The following is a 12945-nucleotide window of genomic DNA, read 5'->3' on the forward strand; positions in this document are numbered from 1 at the left end:
GTGACTTAGGTAGAGGTTTCACAGACTTTTGCTAATTCTGTTAAGTATTTTCCCCTAGTCTATTGCTTATCATTCAATACTGTTTAAAGTGTGATATATATATGTATGCATAAAGATGTTGCTAAGTTCAATGTATTTGAATTTATACCTAATCTGTGGAGTGAACATTTTTGTTTTATGCCTTTTTCTGTATGTGCCATACTTAAACAAAAAATTAATCAACAATGAATCACATAAGAACTTAATTCAGTTTACCTGTGACTTTTTCTTTCCTGGAACACATACTTTCACACTTTTCCCATTTATCAGAAGTGGTGTTGTTTCAATGTACTTCATGACTGCAGTAATTGCCTCTTTAAATTCCATTTCCAAGTAAGCCTAAAATGAAATGTATTCCACTTTTAGTCAAAAAAATCTACCTTAAATTTCTCTGTATGACCTAATATAATACTTCTTTGTGGAATATAAAACTGAAATTACCTCAAGTCCTGGTTGCTTTCACCTCTTTTTGTTTTGCTGAAGTGTAATGTGATGTTTAGGATGTTTTCACACATGAAATGGACACTTAACCTTATAGAATTTCTATACCATTACCAAGGTAAGAAGGAAGCATGGGTCCATGGCAGGATCATGGAACAATAAGAAATGGGAAGGAGGGCTCACTGAGCAATCGAAGAGAAGGCAGGATCTGGTCTAGCTGCTGTAAGTCTGACCTTTTTAAGGGTTCTTGCAACAAAGAAAATAATACCAACTATGTTCCTTTGTCTTACCTCACAATTTTTTACGTTCTGCTTAACCTAGGGTTTGTAGTTCTGGTGAACTCTACTATGTGAGTTATAGGAATACAACTCATATGTAAAAAAATACTGTACAGATAAAATCATTTTTTTAATATAACCTTACTGGTGTACTAAAGCAATGAATGGCAAACTATGGCCTGCCACCTGTTTTTGTAAATAGCTTTTTTGAACACAGCCATGCTCATTCATTTATATATTATCTAAGACTGTGTTTGTACAACAATAGAGTTGTATAGCAGAGTTGAATAGCTGAAATCCTATAACATGCAACGCCTAAAATATTATCTGGCCCTTCACGGAAAAAGTGTGCTCTTCTAAGAAAACAGTGTGCTGTTTCAAACGATATAAAGCAGTATTTAGGGACACTGTTCATTCAAATCCAAACATTTACATAATTCAATTAACAATTGTGTATGCAGGAAAAGCAGCTAAAAGATCCAACAACAGTCTTTATAAAATAATGACTTTGTATGAATTTTAGAACAGACTAAATAACTCACTTCCTTTCTATATGGAACAATCAGGACATCATTAACTTTTCCAAATGGCTGAAATATTTTTCTAATATCTTCTTCAGTACAGCCATCCTCTGGTAATTCAGATATAAGAAGAACGGGACCATAATGTGAAGACTGATCTTTCCGAAGCTTTTTTTGGGATGAAAGAAAATTAAACCAAATTAAGTGACAAAGTACAGTAATAATAATTCCCAATATAATTTCTTCTACCATTAATCTTAGTCCTTTAAGCAGTCTTTTCAACATATTTTAGCATATTTAAAAAAATTTTAAAGGCCAAAGAAAAGTAGTAAGAAATATGTTTTACATTTTACCACTCAAACCCAACAGTGGTCAGTTTATGGGTAACCAATCACAGATGCTCTTTTCTGTTTAGAAGCATTTTGTAACAAACAAGACCTATGAAATGAAATGGTCCAAAACTATAAAACAGTATTTTTCTATATGAATCTGCATGGCACATCACTAGTGAAGCTGAAATTATAGCTTTATTTACTCTGTGTTCTAATAATTAAAAATGTTATCTAGATAGGCATAATATTTTTAAAGATTTATACTACATACAATTTGAATATATTTTATCAAATTTGCCACCTATGTTAAAAATTGACTCAAAAAAAAAAAAAAAACTTTTTAAAAAGTTCCACTGCCACCATCTAGAAGTCTAGAAACAAAATGAAAGAACGTTACAGAATAATTAAGCCTCTTTGAGATTAATTCCCTGTACTCAACATTTCTTCCTAATTAATGCTCTTCAAAATCCTGTAATTGCAGGTTGATTATTTTAAGTTTATCCTTCTAAATATAAGCTCTCTGGGGCAGGGAACTGTAGTTGTTGAAAGTTAAGACAATGTTAAGAGAAATGTATACCTAAATACTTGAAGACTTGTTATTATTACAATATAATAAACATTTGAAAATCTGGCCTATCAGGAGTTACTCTGATAGTCTCTTTATGTATTATCTGCTATAATAGTAATTTCATTAACATATACAATAAAGCAATACCATCAAAATACACCAATAAGTTAGTACCCAGAAAAGAGACTAGTATTCTACACTGGATAATGATTTAACTTATGAACTGTACTGCAAAAAGTATAAAACAGATTAAAAATGACCAATTCTCAGCAGAGACTCACTAATAACTTACTAACAAAGATTATAAAACCTCATTAATGCTGCTGATTACATCCATTTCCCCAATAAGGGAGCAAAACTTATCACAAGGATCTGTTTGTATGGTTAGCCAAAAACACCAAACTGTCAAAATGTTCTCACTTTTGATATATCAAATGCCAAACTTCTAGGATTTGTAATCTACAGGACTTTAATTATTGGACTTTTATTATATTCAGAAGAGAAACCAATGAATATTCCATATCAACATAACAAGTCACGATTTCAAACTTTTGGAAATATGAAAATTAAAAATTCTGAAAACTTTGTTTTCTCTTTGTCATATTAACAAATGTATGCACACACTTCCAGTAACAAAGAAATACTGACCTTACGTTGTAGAGAAACAGCTTTATCAGACACCTGTTTACTTTCTGGTGAGGTGTCATCTTCAAGATTCTTTGACTTGTAACGAGTACAATGTCCTATATTTGAATCACTCTTTGTAGAGCTCGTAGATTTAACTGATGGCCTTGCTCCACTGACAGTTTTAAGTTTTTGTGCTGGTGAGTGTCCTTTATCAACTGCTTCAAGATGTTTCTGTTTACTGAATTCTGATCCATGCCCAGACCGTTGTACTACATCTTCTAATGCTTTTTTTCTGTCTAGTAAAAAGGACATAAATACTACTTCAACTGAAAAGAACTTAAGGTAGGAAACATCTCATCACATTATAAAAAAAAAAAGAATCATCTCTCAACTGTCCAAATATTTACCACATTGAGCTACTGTTCGGCCAAACAGGTGGCAAACACACACACACACAAAATTATTATTCTTTAATTCTTCACTCAAAAGTGAAGATGTAAAAACATGAAGATCCCTTATTCAGTGAGCTTCTCTTCTACCAGTGGTACTCAAACTTTGGTTTCAGTATCCCTTTACACTATTAAAAATTGAGGACTCCAAAGAGCTTTTGTTCAATTTATCAATGTTTACCATATAAGAAACTAAAATAGAATTTTTAAAATATTAATTCATTTAATAATAAACTCCTATGTTAATATAAATAATATATTTTTATAAAAAACTTTAATTTCAAAACAAAAATTAGATGAGTAGCACCACTGTATATTTTCCAAACGCTTTAATGTTGGGCTTAAAAAAAGTCTGAATTCTCGTATCTGCTTCTGCATCCAATCTGCTGGATACATTATTTCAGCTGAAACATTTAAAGAAAAATCCAGCTTCACAAAGACATGTAGTTGGAAAAGGAAAGACCTCACAGACCTCTGCAAAGATCTCAGAAAAGAATTACATAAGAGCTATTTCCAGAAAGGTCACTAAACCAATACAAAGACACAGGTTGAAAATACGAATAATTTTTTAATGTTTTAAATTAATTCACCGAAGACAAGTCTATAATCAATTACTAAAGCAAACTAAGATGTTTGTATATCCTTGGTTTTTAAGTTTGATGTTGGGTGGATAGATACAGTCTCCCACACTTCTTCTGATACATAATAAAGGGAAGAAGAATGAAATAGGTTGGGATGTGGGTTGGATTTCATATAGAAATTCTAAAATTTAATAAAGTAGAACATTCCATTTCTTAAAAACCTTGAAAGTTTTAAAAAGAGCTGAGCCAAATACCTCAAAATGTCAACATTTAAAAATATCTTGACAGTAATATATAAGTCACCATTTCAAGCTTAATAGAAATAAAAAATTCAAACAAACAAAAAAGCTAAAAAAATTTAGTCAAAATAAGTACTTATTATTCACAACCATAAGTGTACCTGATGATCTCACTGATCTCCTTGATGTCCTTTCGGGGCTAACTGATCGATAGCATTTTGGACTAGCTCTAAATGGATTTCTCATTCGATACGGTGAACGCGATCTGGATCTGTATCTAGGAATGAAACGATGGCAAATTCTTGGACTTCGACTTCTTGGTCTGTACATATAACGTATTGGGCTTCGGGATCGACGGAATCTGTGACTTGAGCTTGATCTCCTAGAATGTCTAGGACTGGGAGAATGAGATCGTCTTCTTGGAGTTTCGTTTTCTTTTCTATTGCCTTCATTTCTACAAAGTGCAGGAAAAAACCACAAGATTCATCAATTTAACAAAAATTTAAATCTATACTAAATGACAGATTGATCTTCTTAAAAACAGACTATTAACAATGCCAAATTCTGATACCATGTATTTACATAAAGCAAAAACCTGTTTGACATGATGCAATTCAGCCTTGTAGATGAGTAAGAAACAATCAGAGCAGATGATCACCTCTCTCATTGCTTAGATTCCTCTGTTTTGTTAATTTACAAAAGAATATTATCATCCATTTCTTGCATTTTTCCTATACCACTATTATATCCAATTATGTTTTGAAAGTATTATATTACATGAAGAATTTAGGAAATGACTTACATAAACAAATGTTTTTCAACAATTTTTCCTGAAACATTATGCCATCCACAAATATTTCTTTGACTGTTGTACTTGTGTACCTACACATTGAACCGGGAACCCCATTCCCAGCCTTCAAATCTAAGATCCCACAAGCATAAAATAATAATAAAAGTACAAAGTATTTTCAGAACAGACTTAAAAAAAAAAAAAGTTCACAGATGGGAGCTATCACACTTAAACTGGGGTAACTAAAGAAAGATTCATTGAGCTGGTTCCATTTGCCTATTGTTTAAAAGTAAAAATGGTCAAAACAGGACTCTATTCAAAACAGTACCTTTAAAAAAAAAAAAAAGTACTTGTTTACTTTTAAAAGAAAATCAAATTTCAATAATACCACTATTAAAAAAATAACTACCTTCTTGATGGGAGGATCTCAGGATTCCAATCGGGATACCTATTTTGAGAATAAACAATATTAATGAACAGTTAAAATAAGATTATAAGGCTCAATCTTTCCCTGCAATATATCAAGAGGACTGTTCAAAACCAAAGTTAAGGGAATTCCCTGATGGACCAGTGGTTAGGACTCCGTGCTTCACTGCTAAGGGCACGGGTTCAGTCCCTCACTGGGGAACTAAGATCCCACAAGCCATGTGGCGCAACAAATAAATAAAAATTTTAAAAATTTAAAAAACAAAAAAATTTTAAAAAATTTTTAAAAATTTAAAAAGTATTTTTAAAAAGATTAAAAAAGGATAAAAAACAAAGTTAACACAGTGATTTATTAGTATATTAAAATATGAATATTTTCTTCAAAGTAAAATATTTTGAGTGTCTAATTCAATAAATAAGGTATTAGGCAATTCAGGGAAAAGAAACACATTCCCTATACTTCAAAGGCCTCAACGTTTATTTAGGTAAAACAAGCAGTACATATAGAAGTGTTGAGATGTATAGAAGAGGTATAAAACACAAGCTTAGGTTGGGGTTAAAGACAGTTCTCCCACTTTGCAGAACTCCAGGGGACACCACTCTACAGAATAAGACATGAATAGTGCCCCTTACACTGTACCAAGTGCTCCTCAAGAGAGGATCTAGTGGGAGGATTCAGGGGAGAATTCAAAGAAAAAGGTTGCTTTTCAGGGGAACTAAGATCCCACAAGCCATGTGGCGAAAGGTCTGTTAATAGGCATGGATCAGGTTAGGTTTCATACAGTGGTGATACATAAAAGAAGCACTGGAGGCAAAACATGTGTTCTATTCCAGGAACCGGTATGGCTGCAGCATGGAAGTGATGAAAAGCAATTATGAGGGGGAAAACCTGGAAAGGCAGCTCAGAGACAAACTATGAACGTCCTTGAAATCAGGTTAAGGAGGCTGCACATAATTAAAAGGCAACAGGGAACAATAAACATTTCTGAAATGAAGGGAACATAGGAATGTTTTCAGAACAACTGGAAATAAATATCTGGATTAGAGAAAAAGATGAGGGCTGGGATATTTAGAAATCAGGCATCAGCTATACTACTAAGAATGAGTGAGATAAACAGAGAATAGAGTTTGTGGGGAAAAAAGAGGGCTGAGGACAGAATCTTATGCACACTAACACTTAACAGTAAAGCAAACAAAGATACACCAATGAAAGAGATTAAGGGTTAATTACAGAAAGAAAAAGTAGGAGGAACAGTAACATCATAGAAGCCTAAAAAAAAGACATCTTTATCCTCATCTTTTCTAGATTTTCTGGACTCTTAAAAGTTAACTGGAAATGGTGATTAAATTAAATTATTGAATCACTGATGTTCAAAAATACAATTTCAGTAACCAAGAGGAGAGCCAGGTAAGGAAATGAAGGCAGCAGACTCAACAAGTCACCTGGCAGGAAAATAAAGTGAGGTCAAAACCTTACTAAAAGTAAAGTGGTTTTTATTTGTTGATATTTGTCTCAGACATCATTAGCAGGTTAACTCAAAAGCAATTCTCAACTCTCTTTTCCCATGCCTGCCTCCACAACAAAGGCTTAAAAAAGCTAAATATTTGCTTTCTCAGCCTCCTTAGAAGATAGCCAGTGATAGATTCAAACCAATGAGACAGACACAGGTACAAAACCACTGGCAGACTTCTGAGAAAGCTTCTGCCCACTTCTTCCTGCTTTAAGAGCAGACATGATGCATCTTATAACTACAATGTGACAAACTATGAAGGCAAAAAAACTTAACTTTCAATCCAATGTATCTATCACCCAGCATCAACAATTGTTAAAACATGAACAATTTTGTTTCATCTACTACTACATTTTTTAAAACTTTTGTTACTCTGTACCATGTAAGAAGATACATTTCCGGTCTTACGTTACTGTGTTTAAAAGCAAGACCTTTGAGAGTTCCCTGGTGGTCTCCTGGTTAAGATTTGGCACTTTCACTGCTGGGGCCTGGGTTCAATCCCTGGTCGGGGAACTGAGATCCCACAAGCCAAGTGGTGCGGCCAAAAGAGAAAAAAAAAAAAACTAAAGCAAGACCTTTGGAATCAAACACAGCTGGGTGTATAAGTGTAGGTACTGCCACTTAATGACCATGTATCTGAAAGCCAGTTACTTACTATGAGTAAGGCTTAGCTTTCTCTTATGTACAATGCTGGAAATACAGCTGGTTGTCGACACACAGAAGTTATTAAATTTCCAGATCTTTCCAGTTCAAGAGTGGGTAACAATGTTTCAGATGTGAAATGATGTTTCAGATCTAGGTTAACTGCTAGAATACATATTCTTGTCTCTGCTGCCCAGAGCAGAAAGATAAAGCATACATACTATTCTGCAAATAGAGTTTGGACTGCCTGTATATTGCCTAACTAGTTTTTGTGGGTTTTTTAAACATCTTTATTGGAGTGTAATTGCTTTACAACAGTGTGTTAGTTTCTGCTTTATAACTAAGTCCATCAGTTTTATATATATATATATATATATATATCCTCATATTTCTTCCCTCCTGCGTCTCGCTCCCTCCTACCCTCCCTATCCCACCCCTCTAGGTGGTCACAAAGCACCGAGCTGATCTCCCTGTGCTATGCGGCTGCTTCCCACTAGCTATCTATTTTACGTTTGGTACTAACGAGTTTTTTTAAATGTGTTTCAGAAGCATGATACATAAGCAATATAAACATAATGGCTATGAACAAGGACCTAAGTAAACGACATTATCTGTATCCCAAAGTGATGCAGTAAGTATACACATCACCTATAAAGTTTTTGTGACAAAAATGTTCAACCTGAATTTAATGAAGAGGACAAAAACCAGAAAGGTGCAGAATGTGGAATATTCTACAAGACAACTTTTGTGGACATTTCAGAAGTCAACCATTGTGAAAATATCCTCCTCAAAATGATACTGGGATTGACATACATACACTATTGATACAATGTATAAAACAGATAACTAGTGAGAACCTACTGTATAGCACAGGGAACTCTACTCAATGCTCTGTGGTCACCTAAATGAGAAGGAAATCCAAAAAAGAGGGGATATGTGTATACATACAGCTGATTCACTTTGCTGTACAGTAGAAACTAACACAATATTGTAAAGCAACTATACTCCAATAAAAAAAAATTAATGCTAAAAAAAAAGTGTAGGGGCGGGGTAGGCAAAGATAGTTATAAAGGCATTTTGGAAACAAATGGGAAAATTTGAACTTGGCCTATGTATTGGAAGGCATTATGAAATCATTGTTAATCACTGTGTTATACTGTGGTTATAACAGATAACCACTGTAGAAAAATTTCCTTATTCTTAAGAGACAGATGTTGAATTAAGGAGTAAAGTGTCATAATGTCTAATTTATTTTCAAGTAGTTTTCAAAAACTATAATATTAAAAATGTGCATATAAAGATATAATAGATATGTCAAATGTTAATAATTGGTTAATAAAGACAAAGACTCTATGAATGTTTATTATCCATTCAACTTTTTTGCGGCTTAGAAACTTTTCAAAATAAAATGCTGAGAGAAAAAAAAGAGCAAAGATCCATGAGTTAGATTAGTTGTGCCAATTATTGGCTGTGTTATAGTAGGGAAGTTGCCTCTCGGTTTCCCCACTGGTAAAATCACAAATAATCATTATACATATATCTCATAGGGTTGCTTTGAAGATTAAAGACACTGTGTAAAGCACTTAGAAGAACGCCCAGCACACAATAAGCATACAGCTCTTATTATTTATTATTTTTAATACTAAAACTTTAATGCACTGTATCTTTTCTCAAGTTAACCAACTACTCTTATGTCATAATTCAGAAAGATCCAAGACAAAGAGAGAGAAGAGATAATCAGCCTTACGAAAAGGAGTAAGAACCTAAATATACATCAGCAGAGGAATGACTAAACAGATTAAGGTTTAGAAACACAACGCAGCTTAAAAAAAAAAAAAAATGAAGTAGCATATATTTTGCCATGGAAAGATCCAAAGCACCTAATCAAATCTAACATATTTGTTAAATTTTTTTTTGCAATAGAGAGAAAGCCATAAAGAAACTATTCAAGAGCATATAACCTGAAAAAGATAAAAATGTAAAACAAGCAATGAAGTAGCAGGCATGGAAAGCACATGCTTTAAAATCAGCGTCCTGGAGACTTCCCTGGCAGTGGTTAAGAATCCGCCTGCTAATGCAGGAGACACGGGTTCGAGTCATGGTCCAGGAAGATCCCACATGCCGCGGAGCAACTAAGCTCGTGTGCCACAACTACTGAGCCTGTGCTCTAGAGCCCATGGGCCACAACTACTGAGCCTGCGCTCTAGAGCCCATGAGCCACAACTACTGAAGCCCACATGCATAGACCCCGTGCTCCGCAGCAAAAGAAGCCAGCACAATGAGAAGCCCATGCACCGCCACGAAGAGCAGCCCCTGCTCGCCACAACTAGAGAAAGCCCACACGCAACAAAGACCCAATGCAGCCAAAAATAAAAATAAATATATGTATATTAAAAAATCAGGGTCCTGTGTGCATTAAAAAAAAAAGGCTTATCTACACAAAAGTCTTTAAATAGGCATAAATGCCATGTGATGTAGTAAATTAATGGCAGTGCATGTAGCTAGAATCCTCTTACTAGCATTAATGCCTACCTACAGCAACTAACTAACTCCCACCTAAATCCCTTACCTTCATAAAAATGAGACATCCCACTGGGTATCTGTGGGAAAATTTGTGGCTTAGGAGAGATTTTCCACTTACAGTGGCAGTAAGGCCTATCCAATTCAAGTAACAAATTATCTCCGCATGATAACCAATGTTTGTGTGCACACATCTATACAGGTAAGCAACTCTATTATTAGTCTATACAATTAAGGTAGGACTTATATCACACTCAACACATGACACCAACCGAGGTACAGTATCCTATTCCTGCAACCATTATAACTGGTTTAGAGATGGACAACTAACCCACAGTGAACCAAAAGAGTCAAACCAAGGACTTCTGCAGAATTTATGAGGAAAGAAGTGTTTTTATTTATTTTTTAACTCCTGGAATTGCTAGCTATACATATCACTTAACTCTGGAACTAAGGGGGTCGCTGCTTTGTGGAGAAAGGTGTGCCTTTCTCATGAGGCTAAAGCAGAAGAGAACAGCCAAGAAACGAAAATATTTCTGACACTCTGATTTTTGTTTGAGCATCTAATTCAGCTGTTCACACTCCTTAAGCTTCCCAGTTAAATGAGCTAATAAATTTCCTTACTTTAAAAAATTGGTCTGAGTTAGGTTTATCACATATGACTAGAAGAGTTCTGAATATTCTCAAAAAAATTTTGTTGGTATTTTCATAAAGAACAACAAGAAAAAACCAAAACATCTGCCACAAATCCATTTGCTCAAGAACATGTTATTATCATCAGTATAGTGACCGGGAATTTGACACACAACTATATCAGCATATTTAATGATGTTAAAAGGAACACAATTAAATTTTATGTAACTCCAGGTGATATTAGAGAATACTGTTAATATCACACTTTTCACCTTCATAGGTGCCCTGTCTTGAAGAAGGAAAAGGTCAGAGAATTGAAGAACCAATGTTGAGGAAGCACCATATCTAGCTTGTTCATCTCCCACTTAAGGTTTTTTCTGAATATAGGTTCTAAACCTGGAGAGGTTTAGATCTGAAATTAAAGACTACTGTTTGGTTTGGGTGGTTTTTAGTTTTTTATCCTTTGGGAAAGGGGTGGGGATGAGGGGGAAGAAGTATAGGAGAAGGGTAGACTATGTGCTCTGAAAAAGATAAAGCATCCCAAGGGAAGGTTAAGCCAGCAGGAATGAACCAATGATACTAAAGTTACCTACTGGGATTAAATTAGGAAGGAGTCAGAAGAAAGGATCATATTTAATTCTCTCCTTTGGGAAAAAGATTAAATATATTTGTATATAAATATTTCAAATAGACAATAGCTTTCTAAAAAAATATTTTTCTCCAAAGTACCACACTAAAGGTATTAAGCAGTCATACCTGAAACATTATTTTGTAAATTTGCTACTTATAAAAAAGGAAAAAATTGTTCTTACTGTTGACGTAACTGTCGGCAGCTCTCAATATGAGTAGATGTATTTTGATGCTGAATCCAATCCTATTGTAAAAGGAGAAAAGTGCACAAATTAGAACATTCCTTATTTGACTAATGAAATTAGGCTTTTTAACATGACACAGCATACTTTGTTTTATCAAAAATTAACCAAATCTAGTTATAAATACCATTTGGCTACAACAAAATTTTCACAAACAAAAATAAAAGCCCTCCAAATAAAAGCACTTAATACCAACTCACTGATACCATTTTAAAACATTTTAGTATAGAAAACATTTTAAAAATCATACCCATGGATACTCGTTTTGAAGTCAAATATACATGTAAACTTGGAGAAAATAAAAGCATGGATCAGAAATAACTCATCTCAAATATACAACACTACTACAGAGAACACCAAAAACTCTATAAATAGAATGGTATCATTCTATAAAATATAGTCTAAAATACAGTCTCTAAACTACAGTCTCAATGCCTTACAACTCTAAAATTCAAGCTAACAACATTAACAACAAAAAATCCTACCTCTTAGGCCAATACTATTCCAAACAAGGTACTCACTATGTATTGGCAAAGGATAAGATTAGTAAAAATAAGAAAAAATGCTGCTGATCAAATCTAATTTATTTTCAGGATATAATGGAAAGTAACATCATTTCAAAGACATAATATCCCTTACATATAGAGCTTTACAATGAACAAAATGCTTTCTTATACATAACTTCATGTGTCACAAAGCTGCCCTAAAATTACATTCCGTATCCATAAAAAGCTCCTGGAAGATACATCTGATTTTTTTTTTTTAAAGGCAATACAGTTTTCAAAGATACAGTCCCCCAAATGAAACAGTTATTTAAAAGCAATGTGCATATTACTCAATGTTTTATTGTTTCTCCAACATTTGGAAAGGCAGAAAACTTACTGAACAGTTCCATATTTTAACGCTTTCCTTGAGGAAAATGTTATTCATTTCCATTTCAAAAACATTTTAGTTTGTCATTGCCAAAGACGAACTAGAAATATCCAGAGTTAAAAACAACAGTTGACACTAATTTTGGAATCTGCCTTGTCGAGAACTATTTGAAAATAAGTGCATGCTATTTGCAATGCTCAGCAGCAGGTTATGACAAACCCTAAATTATTTCATTAAGCCATGAAACTCATTATGGATTGCAAAAAAGAAATGTCTGTATATCCTGCTCAGTGATACAAATATTTAGAAAGCTAGAAGAGATTGGCAGTTAAGAGTCTTTAGTACTGTTAAACCCATGTCTTTGACATTAACTGGATATTGTTTACATCAGACACACTGGCAGGTATCAAGTTGGGCATGATTTATTTGGACCATAAAGTGTTTTATTTGAATAAGTTGCCGATATTTAAAAATCCAGAGATTTCCAGCTTTTCTTGAAAAAATATGAAGATGTAATTAATACTAGACATGTATTTGATATAGCAACCATCAGGTGATGCTGACAGCTAACTTACTTAACGTATACTCTCTCCAGTTCTACAC

At 33.8% G+C, this 12945-nt stretch overlaps 1 protein-coding gene across 9 annotated transcripts in view; it reads right to left on the reverse strand.

The window, feature by feature from the left end:
* The window catches only part of ZNF638 (zinc finger protein 638), an 84145-nt gene that overhangs the window by 55287 nt on the left and 15913 nt on the right, over nucleotides 1-12945 (reverse strand). For 6 of the 9 annotated variants that reach the window (XM_033400453.2, XM_033400454.2, XM_033400458.2 and 3 more), the window contains 6 exons: nucleotides 11410-11471; nucleotides 5275-5313; nucleotides 4237-4529; nucleotides 2828-3102; nucleotides 1301-1447; nucleotides 256-378 (listed from right to left, as the gene is read on the reverse strand). In XM_033400453.2, the coding sequence (XP_033256344.1) occupies nucleotides 256-378; nucleotides 1301-1447; nucleotides 2828-3102; nucleotides 4237-4529; nucleotides 5275-5313; nucleotides 11410-11471 (939 nt within the window). The remainder of the gene's footprint in view (nucleotides 1-255; nucleotides 379-1300; nucleotides 1448-2827; nucleotides 3103-4236; nucleotides 4530-5274; nucleotides 5314-11409; nucleotides 11472-12945) is intronic. The other 3 variants (XM_033400455.2, XM_049696116.1, XM_049696115.1) reach the window with 1 other exon arrangement.

The sequence above is a fragment of the Orcinus orca genome, chromosome 13, assembly GCF_937001465.1.
Source record: "Orcinus orca chromosome 13, mOrcOrc1.1, whole genome shotgun sequence".
NCBI classification, from domain to species: Eukaryota; Metazoa; Chordata; class Mammalia; order Artiodactyla; family Delphinidae; genus Orcinus; species Orcinus orca.